This window comes from Pseudorca crassidens, chromosome 3 (assembly GCF_039906515.1).
Source record: "Pseudorca crassidens isolate mPseCra1 chromosome 3, mPseCra1.hap1, whole genome shotgun sequence".
NCBI classification, from domain to species: Eukaryota; Metazoa; Chordata; class Mammalia; order Artiodactyla; family Delphinidae; genus Pseudorca; species Pseudorca crassidens.
In genome coordinates this window covers 165,281,873-165,294,958 of record NC_090298.1, presented here as the reverse complement: position 1 = coordinate 165,294,958, position 13,086 = coordinate 165,281,873, and the positions used below count along the sequence as shown (strand labels likewise).

General features: G+C 44.9%; 1 protein-coding gene across 6 annotated transcripts in view; it reads left to right on the top strand.

Moving 5' to 3' along the window:
* ILF3 (interleukin enhancer binding factor 3) overlaps positions 1–13,086 on the top strand; it is a 28,305-nt gene that overhangs the window by 3,578 nt on the left and 11,641 nt on the right. For all 6 annotated transcript variants that reach the window (XM_067733759.1, XM_067733756.1, XM_067733758.1 and 3 more), the window contains exons 2-5: positions 8,673–8,770; positions 9,332–9,561; positions 9,756–9,933; positions 11,797–11,944. In XM_067733759.1, the coding sequence (XP_067589860.1) occupies positions 8,768–8,770; positions 9,332–9,561; positions 9,756–9,933; positions 11,797–11,944 (559 nt within the window). In that variant the 5' untranslated portion in view covers positions 8,673–8,767. The remainder of the gene's footprint in view (positions 1–8,672; positions 8,771–9,331; positions 9,562–9,755; positions 9,934–11,796; positions 11,945–13,086) is intronic.

Below are 13,086 nucleotides of genomic sequence, written 5' to 3'. Positions count from 1 at the left end.
GCAGGCGGGGGCTACTCTTGCGGTGCACGGGCTTCTCATTTCAGTGGCTTGTTGGCGGAGCATGGGCTCTAGGCGTGTGGGCTTCAGTAGTTGTGGCTCGTGGGGTCTAGAGCGCAGGCTCAGTAGTTGTGGCGCACAGGCTTAGTTGCTCTGCAGCATGTGGGATCTTCCCGGACCAGGGTTCGAACCTGTGTCCCCTGCATTGGCAGGTGGATTCTTAACCACTGCACCACCAGGGAAGTCCCTCTGTATATTATTATATATTATATTTTATTTTAGCCAAGTCCTGGGCAAGAAAGATTTGATTTCTTTTTCCAGTGGCAGGGTTCGGAATTAGAGGCAAATAGTGGTTTGATGGGAGCCTACACACTGTTGGTTAGTGAAATGGGGTTGTGGCCCTGAAGAGATGAGGCGGACTTTAGTCTTCTGCTGCAGCATTTGACAATTTTGTCTGAAGCCACTAGTTTCCCTCCTACTTTGTTATTTAGGGTAAGTCGGTGCTGCCTCTGTGGTGCTAACAGTGTTACAGAAATAATACTGAAAGCAGGGTAGGCATATGTTTGTTGGGGAGGCTTGTCAGTGTGCTGACTTGCTAAAAGAAATTGTTTCTTGCCATTGTTATGTTCTGTTAAATCTCTGTGGGATTTTTCCTAGACATCACTTTTTAGGTGATACTGTTATAAATAGCAATTGGAAATTCAGTCAGACTTTTTTTTATTAATATTTATTTATTTGGTTAGATTGGTTCTTAGTTGCAGCATTTGGGATCTAGTTCCCCGACCAGGGATCAAACCCGGGCCCCCTGCATTGGGAGTGCCAAGTCTTAGCCACTGGACCACCAGGGAAGTCCTTCATTCAGACTTGTAACATCAGCTGTTTTCAGATGTTTTGTGAAATGATGTCCAGTTGAAATTTAATTTTTTTCTCTTCTCATTGGATGTCCACATAATGAAGAAATTGAAAACGTGGCTCTAGTTTTAACAATAAAATGAGTTTACTGTCCAAGGGATATTTTCTTGTCCATATAAGATCACAAAGGATCATTTACAAAGTTGAATGTGTGTCCTTTTATTAGAGTCTGTAAATTTATTCCAGATTATTTTTTTAATCTTAGGTGATTAGTGAGAAGAGGTGCTATTGGCACTTTGAGGTTCATGGTAATTTTCCTGGAAACAGCCATTTATATGATTTCCATTAGGATTGTGGTTCAAGCTCAAGGGTAAGGTCTTACTGGGATAATCTTCTAGGCCACTTGCTTTTGTGCTGCTTGCCTTTGAACTGATTTCTTTCTTTTATCTGAGTGTGTGTGGTGTGTGTGTGTGTAAAGGATGAATGTGATAAGTTAGGCTTGCTTTTCAGTGGTACATGTAGAGGTTTTGCAGGTTAATAATTCTTACTGTTTATTCATAATTCAAAAAAAACCAGTCTAAATTTCCCTAATATGGAAATGACCAGCCTGGCCCCATGGTTCATAGTGTCTCTTAATATTTATTTATAACAGCCAAGAACTAGAACCCACCCAGATGTCCTTTAATGGGTGAATGGTTAAACTATAGTACATCTTTATCATGGAATACTAGTTAGCAATAATAAAGAACAAACTGTCAATACACACACAACTTGGATGAATCTTGAGGCAGTTACGCTGCAACAGACAAGCCAATCCTGAAAAGTTGTATGCTTTACAATTCCATTAATATAACATTCTTGGAATGCTAAAATTACAGAAACCTTAAAAGGATTAGTGGTTGCTAGGGGTTAGGCATTGGGGAGGGGGGACAGTTGGAAGGTGAGTGTGACTGTAAAGGGCAACAGGAGGGATCCTTGTGACAGCAGCAGTCTGTATCTGATTGCGGTTGTGATATTGTTCTAGAGTTTGCAAGATGTTGCCATTGGGGGAAACTGGGTAGAGTACATGGGGGATCTCGCTGTTATTTCTTACAGCTGCATGAGAAGCTATAATATCTCAAAATTTAAAAGTTTCATTTGAAAAAGAAACTTACCCACTAAAATAATTCACAGTTTGCATGTTGTTAATATTTAACAGCCTTTGAGAGCCAGTCATTTTTTTGTTTTGTTTCTTAACTAGAAACTAGTTTTTTAAAAAACTGGGTATTTCCCTGGTGGCTCAGTGGTTAAGAATCTGCCTGTCAGTGCAGGGGACTCTGGTTCAATCCCAGGCCCGGTAAGATCCCACATGCTGTGGAGCAATTAAGCTCGTGCACCACAGTTACTGACCCCACGGGCCACAAGCTAGTGAAGCCCATGGGCCTAGAGCCTGTGCTCCACAACAAAGAGAATCCACCGCAGTGAGAAGCCCATGCACCGAAACGAAGAACCCCTGCTCTCTGCAGCTAGAGAAAGCCCACGTGCAGCAACGAAGACCCAACACAGCCAAAAATAAATAAAATAAAATAAATTAAAAAAAAAAAAATCTGAGGCTTTCCCATGGGAACACAGGGGAAGGTTGCCTCTGCCTGCCCCTCCCTCTTAAGGATTTCTAAGCTGGCTTCCCTTCCCCCCTTGCTGCCTGAAGGGCATGTTGCTAAAAGAGTTTAATAATTCCCACTTGGAGTCACATTAAACCTTTTTGCTGTAATATTGTTTTTTCACAGGCAGATGTTAAAATATTTCTGTTGGTTCATCCAAGAGTAGCTGAAATTACTCCTTCAATACGTTGCATTTGTAGTTTTACAGCTGATAGAGCATTTTTCCACCTTGTCACCTTTAATCCTTACTGTTTGCGGCTCTGAGGTATAGGTAGTGTTTTAATCTCATTTTTGAAATGAGCTCTGAAAAGATAAAGTGATTTGTTGGAGGTTCCACAGTGGCCAGGTTGGAAAGCCCAGGTGGGCACAAACCTGGGGCTTCTGTTTCTGAGACCTGTGGCTGTTCCACCGTGTCATTGGGCCTGGAGGCCTGGGTCTTACAGACCAGTTATAGTTCCAGAAGCAATTTAGGCAACAACCTGCATTTGCCAGTTAAAATATCTTTTTAATTAATTAACATACTCCATCTCCACCTTTTCATAAGAAAAAAGGATGTTTTAATACTGAACATATAGGAAGAAAATAAGTTTAGAGTAAAGGACGGTCCTTTCTTCTTTATTTTTGGCTTTGTTGGGTCTTGTTGGCTGCACGCGGGCTTTCTCTAGTTGTGGCGAGCGGGGGCTGTTCTTCATTGCGGTGCGCGGGCTTCTTGTTGCAGTGGCTTCTCTTGTTGTGGAGCATAGGCTCTAGGCGTGGGCTTCAGTAGTTGTGGCACGTGGACTCAGTAGTTGTGGTGCACGGGCTAAGGTGCTCCACGGCATGTGGGATCTTTCTGGACCAGGGCTAGAACCCGTGTCCCATGCGCTGGCAGGCGGATTCTTAACCACTGCGCCACCAGGGAAGTCCCAAGGACAGTCCTTTAAATTGAAAATATTTGTGAACATCTTTATTCCTAACTTTATACCTCCCTATGGACCAGTAAAAACACTGTGGGGGACAGAACTGGGAACCATTGCACTAGACTTACGTCTTGAATTGAAAATTTTCTCACAGTGGCATCCATAATCAGATTTTAGATTAGCCTCTTCTGGCTGGGTTGCTTTGTTAAAATTATTTTCCATATATCCTCGATGATGTGAATCTGTAAAAGCTTAAGGAGTCACTTACAAGTTGTATGTGTGTATTATTCCATTTCTCATTCCAGGATAGGATTATATCTCCAGAGGTCAGGGAACCAGGATTGGGTCCTGTACCTTCTAAAGCCTAATTAGGTCTCTTTAAGAGGAGCATCCAGTTTGGGATCATTCCCAGGAGTGACTGGGACTCTAAGGTTTTGTGAAGTACCCTGGATGGGGGAATTTACTCTGGAAGATAGGTGGGGCCATACCTGTTGGGGTGTTGTCACTACACCTCTTCATTCATTCTACAGACATGTGTTGATCCACACATGCTGACTTGGGCACGTTTCTTTCCCAACAGCAAGTGGTCATGAACGGCATATTCCAGTTAGTGAGAGGTCAGAGAGGTGGTCATCTCACTGCATGCTGTTGTTTAAACTTCTGTAACTCTGCGTGCTCTGGGTGGGCTGGTTTTGAGAACAAAAGAAAGAAACCTGATCCCTGCATGTTAGAACATCCCAAAACCACACAGAGGTTGTTTAAGATCCTGATTCTTCGCTCTTCACTCGTTCTTTTTTTGGACTTCTTTTCAGAGAGGCTGGGCTGGTAAATATCAGGCTTCAGTTGGGCCTGGTTTGAATCCTGAATGAGGTTGCAGGAGCAGCTCTGTGAGCCTTTCAAGGCTTGGGTTTAAAGTTAGATTGGCAGGGGGCAGTGGAGTGTTGCATATATAGGTGGGTATTGTGGGTTTCTTGCCAGCAGTGTTCCTCAAAATCTTGAAAAGGAGGTTAAATGAGGTGGATTCTCTGGTATTCAGGACTGGAGCAGCTGGCTTCCAAGAGGCTGATTTGGATGACAGATAAAGGCTCACGCAGAGGCAAGTGAGGCCGGTTTTGTTGCCCTGCAAAGAAGTATTGACTCCAGTTTTTTGTTTGTTTGTTTTGCGGTACGCGGGCCTCTCACTGTTGTGGCCTCATCCGTTGCGGAGCCTGACGTGCAGGCTCAGCGGCCATGGCTCACGGGCCCAGCCGCTCCGCGGCATGTGGGGTCTTCCTGGACTGGGGCACGAACCCGTGTCCCCTGCATCGGCAGGCAGACTGTCAACTACTGCGCCACCAGGGAAGTCCTGACTCCAGTTTTTATTATTTATTTATTTTTGGCTTTGCCTCGCGGATTGTGAGATCTCAGTTCCCCAACCAGGGACTGAACTCGTACCCTCGGCACTGAGAGTACAGAAGCCTAACCGCTGGACCGCCCGGGAATTCCTGACTTCAGTTTTTACGTGTTTGTTTTAGTTCACAGAATAAGTACTCTTACTCACTTTGTCCCCCTGAATCAAAAGCCATCGCCACTAAGGCCTGGCCTGAGGGAGGAGGGCCAGGGGATGAAAGGATCGCAGATGGGCCAAGGGTGGTGGTCAGAGTTAGCCACAGCCCAGTGAACCCCTTTAGGGGTCCCTTCTTGGGCCTGCCTCTCAAGTGAGGCAGCCTGCTGGAGCACAGGCCACAGCCATGCTCTGAGTTTTAGCAGTGAAGACAGCAGATGGAGACCTCGCTGCGGGACGTTTGCTGAAGACAGGAGCATTTGGGGGTGCACAAGTGTCCTTGAGGGCTGTGATGGGCTGATGTTTTACACAGTGAATATCTTTTTTTTTTTTAATGTTTCATTTTATTTTATTTATTTATTTTTGGCTGCGTTGGGTCTTTGTGGCTGCGCGTGGGCTTTCTCTAGTTGTGGCGAGCGGGAGCTACTCTTCATTGCAGTGCGCGGGCTTCTCGTTGTGGTGGCTTCTCAGTGCGGAGCATGGGTTCTAGGTGCACGGGCTTCAGTAGTTGTGGCATGCGGGCTCAGTAGTTGTGGCTCAAGGGCTCTAGAGCGCAGGCTCAGTAGCTGTGGCACACGGGCTTAGTTGCTCTGCGGCATGTGGGATCTTCCTGGACCAGGGCTCGAACCCATGTTCCCTGCATTGGCAGGCGGATTCTTAACCACTGTGCCACCAGGGAAGTCCTATATGCCATTGACATCTGACTTTAGTTGTGTTTCACATATCTCTCCATCTCTATTCTTTTCATCTTTCAGTCCACTTCATTTTATTGAAATATAATTAACATAATCTATTTTTACGATGCTTTTCAAAGTAGCAGAAAGTTGTAGTCTTTCCTCTAAATATTAACTAGAGTCCAGTATTTATTTACATTTTTTTTTTTTGAAGTAAACGTACAGATCTTGAATATCCAGTTCAATGGATTTTGACCACTGCATGTCCCCATCAGTATTACCAAGATGTAGACCATGACCGGGACCCCTTCCCAGGTGTTTCCTGCCACCATCCCCCAGAGGCAACCGCTGATGAGTTTTGGCTGTTTTGCTGAGTTTGAGAACTTCATCTGGGTAGCTGTTTTTTTCCTTTTTCTTTTTTGATAGTTGCCCCAAATGTAGCCACTGGAAGTCTTCATAGGTCAGCTCAGTTGTCCTTTGGACAAGCCTGCAGTAATCTGTGCATGTTTCCTTGCTTTCTGACACTGCAGCGTGACCCAGGCTCACCCACCATAGTTGTGCATCAGGTGCCGAATCAACCATTTCTTCCAGGAGCTCCTTTTAGAAGATTTTAGACAATATCGGTCCTACAAAACCCTGAATAAAAAGGTCTTAGTCACCTGGGATCTCAGTTTAAGCTCTGTTGTTTTCGAGTCTCTATATCTGATATCTGTGGTGGAGGAAGAATGTAAAATGAAGAGGTGGTAAGTGTACAGTGATGCATTGGCTCTGGGCACCATGTTGGATTTGGAGGGAAGGCGTTTCTCCTTTAGGGTACACTCGCTGGCCAGGTCCACGGGAATGGGGGACTTGCGTGCTGTGTTCATCACTGTCCCAGCATCTAGCTCAAGGCCTGGCACAGGGGAGGTGCATGCTGAATACTTTTGAATAAGTAAATACAGTTTTAAACATCATCCTTCATTATCAGATTGATGAAGTTTCAGTATAGATATGGCCAGGACTGGGGGCTGTTTAACATGGGCTCCTCACCAGTCAGCTGTGATTTCTGATGGCCTGCCTCTTGTCAGTTTAGAATTGGTTTTCTGAGCTTTGCTTTAAATTTTAGATTACCTGCCATGGTTGCACTTTTGTAAGAATTCTTGTTTACTACTCACTTTTAAAAAAAACCAAAAACTATTATGGAAATTTTCAAACATGTACAAATGATCCCAGTATACCCATCCTCATCTTCAGCAGGTATCAACATTTTCCAGTGTTGATTTATCCTTTTCCCTTCTCCACTCACCACCTCACTGGAGTATTTTAGAGCAAATACCAGGCATGTAGTTTAAGCCATTATTTATTTTAGCTGCATTGAGTCTTCGTTGCTGCGCGCGGGCTTTAGTTGCGGTGAGCGGGGGCTACTCTTCGTTGTGATGCACGGGCTTCTCATCGCGGTGGCTTCTCTTGTTGCAGAGCACAGGCTCTAGGCGCGCAGGCTTCAGTAGTTGTGGCACACGGGCTTAGATGCTCCGCGGCATGTGGGATCTTCCCGGACCAGGGATCGAACCTGTGTCCCCTGCAATGGCAGATGGATTCTTAACTACTGCGCCACAAGGGAAGCCCCAAAGACGTTCTTTTCAAACACAGCCGTAATATCATTCGTTCCTAACTGAATGAACAATTATTCCCTTAATACAGGATGTGCTTTTGCATGTGCTCCGCCCCTACAACAGCCAGTGATGTACATCTTGTCTGTAGCAGAAGTTGGTGCTGTTTTTGCGGGTCTGTGGGATTTATGCTCCATGCTTTCCATAGGTCAATTCATTTAATTTTCACAGTCTCCTTGAAGAGGTAGAGGAGTAGATTCATGTTGCAGGTTAGAAGGAAACTCCAACGAAACTTCAAGGCCACACATGTAGTGGCACAGCTGGCAAAGTTTCAGGCCCACATCTTTGCAAAAGCTCCCACTTGGTGACTACCAAGGGCCCAGGCTCAGCCAGGAGCTGAGCCCAGGGACTGGTCCTCCACTCCTCCCTTCCCTCCCTCCCATGTCAAGAAGAATTTGACGCCACCTGTCCTTTTGCCTGGCTCTGCAGGGACATCGCCTGTCATTCCACCCTTAGATTTTCAGGTTCTACTTTGGAACCCTTCAAGTTTTCGATGAGATTGCTAAGTAGTCCTGAAGCATTGTGGGAAATTCTTGTTCTGGCTAGTCATGTCGGAGTTTATCCTTGAAGGGGGTACGTTTCAGAGATGAACCTGCTGCCCTGGCTGGTAACTGGTGTGGATGCAAGGGGCTAGCTGTTATGTGGCTGGAGGGAATGGGTGGATTCATCTGTTGCCTATTACGCTGATGGAGGTTTTTTTGGTTGTTTACTCATTTGGAAGATTTCAGTGTGGACCAGACTGTTTGCATAGAGTGGGAATTGAGTAGGTTGTAGTCAGCATGTTATTTAGAGTCCAAAATTGTAATTATAGCTACGTTTGTCTTGAAGACTTCTGTTGTGTATTTCAGTTGCCTCAACCACTCCAGAATTGAACCCACAGGTGTGTGTCCATGTGCTGCAGTGGCCACATCCACCTGACGTTTCAGAAGGTTCTTGCCTCTCCAGTTTACAGAAGCCTTTTGAGCCCCTCTGTTTCCTGCTTTCCTTCCATCTCTTCATTACCCTCAAGGACCAGAGCTCTTTGCCTCTTTCTTCTCCAAATACCAAGATTTTGCTGAACATTTTCACCTGTACCATTTTCTGGAGGCTTGTTAAAAGGTTTATTTTTTATTTGTAAAAATTGGCATACTTATATAAAGATACGATAAAAAGGGATTTTTAAAAAAGTAAAAATCACCTGAGTGTGGGCCCGAAGTGAGACGCACCATCTAGAAACCAGCTGTTTTCATTTTTATGGAATTTTATAATTAGTTGTTTGTACCATGGCTTAGTGGTTACTTGGAAATAAAGATGTGTCCTGCTGTGTGGACGGGCCTCCTTCCTGAGGCAGCGCCGTTTGCATCCTGCTGAATATCTGACTGCTAAGATTCATCCATTGATGAAATATGTGAAACTAAAAAGATTTTCTGATCTTATAGATAGTTGAAGTATTGATAACACCAAGGAAATCTGTCACAATTTGAAAAGATAAGGAAAAATTTGATTTCCAGACACTACAGGAAAAGAAGTAAGAATGGTAAGAAAGTTTTTTTCTTAATCATAGATACGGTTTCTTCATTCATGTACAAAAATGTCTGTAGTGTTGCCCCAAAGCATTGGATTCTTTTTTCTAAATTGAAGTAGTTGACTTACAATATCATATTAGTTTCAGGTGTACAACAGTAATTTGATAACTTATTGTAGATTATATTCCATATAAAGTTTTTATAAAATATTGGCTACCTTCCCAATCCTGTTCATTGTGTCCTTGTAACTTGCCTATTTTATACTTAATAGTTTGTTCCTCTTAATCTCCTTCACTGTCTCGCGTCCCCAAAGCATTTGATTCTGTAATCATTTTTCATTGGACTTTTTTCAAGTACATAGTGTAACAATTCTAGTAATATAGAAACGTGTAAAGTAAATGCCCCCTTCCTCCCACCACCTAGAGAAAGCACAGCTGTTATGTTTGGTTGTCCTGCTCAGGCTTTCAGATAAGTTCATATAGTTTTATTTTCATATGAATAATTCTCAGTTGTACAGCTTAAAAGATAAGCGTCAAATTGCATTGTTTTTAACTAATTTTTCACATTTCCAGCGTCCAGTGAGAATTTTTGTGAATGATGATCGCCATGTGATGGCAAAGCATTCTTCTGTTTATCCGACACAAGAGGAGCTGGAGGCAGTTCAGAACATGGTGTCCCACACGGAGCGGGCTCTCAAGGCTGTGTCCGACTGGATCGATGAGCAGGAGAAAGGTAGTGGCGATCACGCCGAGTCTGAGAATGTGGATGTGCCCCCAGAGGACGAGACCAAAGAAGGGGCCGGGTAAGTTGGTTTTGTAGGGTGGTTGTTTTTTGTTTGTTTGTGTGTTTGTTTTGTTTTTTCCTTTCTCCTTTCTAGGGAGACTGGCCAGGCTAGGGTTGAGCACCTCCTTTTCTAAGAAACTCCAGCCTTTCCAGGATCCCTGGGTTCTGGCCAGATGGAATCTCTCACTGAGCATGTGTTGGGCTGTCCCTCAGGGAGCAGAAGGCAGAGCATGTGACTAGAACCCTGAGGGGCGTGATGCGTGTTGGCCTCGTGGCAAAGGGCCTGCTGCTCAAGGGGGACCTGGACCTGGAGCTGGTGCTGCTGTGTAAGGAGAAGCCCACGACCGCCCTCCTGGACAAGGTGGCTGACAACCTGGCCATCCAGCTCGCTGTGAGTGTGACCACCACCACTGGGGTTGGAGGGTGGTCAGGGGAAGAGGTGCCCAACCGCGCTGTGCGCCAAGAGGCACGCTCCAAACCCAGCCTTGCGCCTGCTGTGCTCACACCTTCTGTAGGTGACAGGCAGGACGCTGCAGAGCCACCCAGATGCTCTGGCAGCCAAGAAGGGCCCAGTGCCTGCCATGCACAAGGCTGCACTGTTTTTGGGCCTCACTGGGCATGACCTTCACATCCAGACTCCAGTGATGGATGGGCGGGTGAGTGGATGAGTAGGTAGCACAGTTGTTGACTCTTCCTCCCTGATGCAAAGCTGAACATAAAAAAAATTTTTTAACCGATTTATTTGTCTCATTACAAAAGTACTACATAAATAATAGCCTCTGGCATTTCTTGAGCATTGACTACACCAGACTCTAGGCCAGAAGAGCTCTTTATCATTTCATCGTAATGATTGAGATAGGACTTTATCATCTAAGTATTTTCGAAGATGTGACTGAGGTGTGGGGAGCTCAGTAACTGACCCCACATACCCAGCTGGTGAGGTCTGGGGCTTCAGAACCTCTTGAGTGTCACTGCCACTCAGTGCCTCTTTGGGACACATTTACCCTGGATTTAGTGACAGGATAAGCAAAAGAAGAAAGTAAAGACTCTCTTAGACACACTGTTCGTTTTCACGTGTGAAGGTATGTTCTGTCACGTGTGAAGGTACGTACTGTCACGTGTGACTGACAACCGGGGATTCAGGACAGAGGTCAGAATTGATCAGTTAATTTTAATCTTTGTCTATAAAAAGTATATTAGGTGAAGAAAATTAATTTGACGTAAATGTTTCTAAAGGAAAGACAGTTTTTGAAGAGCTTAAAGATAGATACAAAGAAAGTATATTTTTGTCAGTTTAGCTTGGTGTTTTTGACTGGGGCAGATTTTGCACCCCAGGGGACATGTGGCGAATCTAGAGGTAATTTTAGTTGTCACAGCAGGAGGAGTTGGGTGCTACTGGCATCTCCTAGGTATAGAGGCTGGAGATGTTGCTCAAGGTCCTCCGGTGCACAGGACAGCCCTACAGCCAAGAGTGATCTGGCCCAGAGCGTCTGTAGTGCTGAGGTGGAGAAAAGCCAACTTAGATTTTCCATAGTGCCTTTGTCCTCCCCGTAATGTATTTACTTTGTTTTTCTTGAAAAAAATCAAAAACGCTCGAGTTTTCTTGATCAGGGCATATAAACTGGTATAAAGAAGAAAGCAGAAGTCACAATTGTGAACGTCCTCTTATAGACACGTGCATTTGCAGCAAGTGTGTGCTTTTATAGGCATCATATGATGAGACTATTTTACTGCACACAGTTTCCATCATCCCGCATTCTGTGATAGCTGCTCAGCCTGGTGTGGAAATAGCGGTGGCTGGATGCCGACTCTGTGCTGGGTGCTGTGCTTTCCACGGAGTGTCCGGTTCAAGTCCTCTGCAGCCTTGTGCTGTCGGCCGTGTCACTAAGTCCATTTTACAAATTAGAAACCACAATCTTGATGAGATGAAGTGATTTGTCCAGTTACACAACAACCAAGCAACAAAATGAGGATTCACACCCTCATCTCCTCCCAGACCCTAAACTCTCTTACCATTACATTATAAAGCTTCCCGTGAAAATCACTCCTCTAAGTAGTCACCTCCTCCTTGGAGTACCTGGAAGATGGCCAAAGACCTGTCCTGCAAGAGGGAGGTTCTGACCCCTAGCTGAAGGGACTGCTGTCAGTCACAGTCCAAGAAACTGGCCTGTCTGCTGTAGTAACCAGGAGCTAAACAGAACTGTCGATAGCCTTGGGGGGAAAGTGCGTTTGAAAGTTGCATTTTCTTTTGTAGGCTGTTACAGATGACAAGTACGAAATACTCCAATCTGTCGACGATGCCGCGATTGTGATAAAAAACACAAAAGAGCCTCCATTGTCCCTGACCATCCACCTGACATCCCCTGTTGTCAGAGAAGAAATGGAGAAAGTATTAGCTGGAGGTAGGGAGGCTGAGAAAGGCCAGCAGGACACTGGCAACTTGGTGTTCCCTCACGATTCAAACGTGCTATTCAGTTTTAGACTGCTTTGATAAAAGGATAGCGGTGTAGCTTTGACCATCTTTTACTCTGAGATCACATCTCCCACTCGGTTTCAGTCCTGGGAGTTTGACAAAACGGTTGCACTAAAAGTGAGTAGCACTTTTCCTAGAGGATTGCACCATTTTTGTTTGTCTTAATCCTTGGATGTTCTCATCGGTGTTAAATGTGATTTTTTTCTGTTGAGCCAGTCTCTGGCCTTGGAAAAGTGTGTCCCTGGTGATTATAGGCTTTTTAAATTATGGAAGACAACCAGATGGTTTCTGCATGAGCATCACGTTGGACTTGTGCAAACAGCTTGTGTTGCAGCAGAACCGAGGTCTTCTTCGTTTGTCCTCTTCCATTGGCTGCTTTTATCAGTTGCAGTGATTGAAACGCAAAGAGCTGATGCAGAGTTTTGGATAAAGTTTTAAACAATTGAGTGATTTTCAAATCAAGTCTCTGAACCTCAGACAGTGATAATGCTTTCACGATTCAAAGTCCACCCAGGGCTCCTCATACATCGCTGGGTGGACGTTTTTCAGTCACAACTCTCACACCTCAAAGTAAAGGTGACAGGCCTTATCCAAACCCCTGATGCACAGATGGCAGAAACGACAAACGCTCCGGTTTTGCTGCAGCACAGGCTAACGCCGTGCCCTTGTTGCTGTTCTTTGATTATCTTCGGTTCCGATACCTGATTTACTACCAGAGCCCTTCTAGTTTATCAATTTAGGGACGCTGGACCTTTGACCAACAGGACTCTCTCTGTCAAGGGCTGGGGCTAGGGCAGTCCTGCCTGGTGGGCGGAGGTGGTCCCCTTTGCCATAGACGCCTCAGGGGAAGGCCTGTGGGAAGCAGAGAGGGAGTGCATTTCTACTCCCCACCCCCTGCCTATTTTTTTTTTTTTTTTTGGTTTTTGGTTTTTGGTTTTGGTTTTCGTTTTTTGCTAATGAATTTTTTAGCATAGCTAATTTATTGGGAGATCCTGGGGAGGAAGCAAGGTAATAGTCTCTACTAGAAGATAGGATCCACCTATCTGTCCCCCTCCCCCATGGGATTATTCC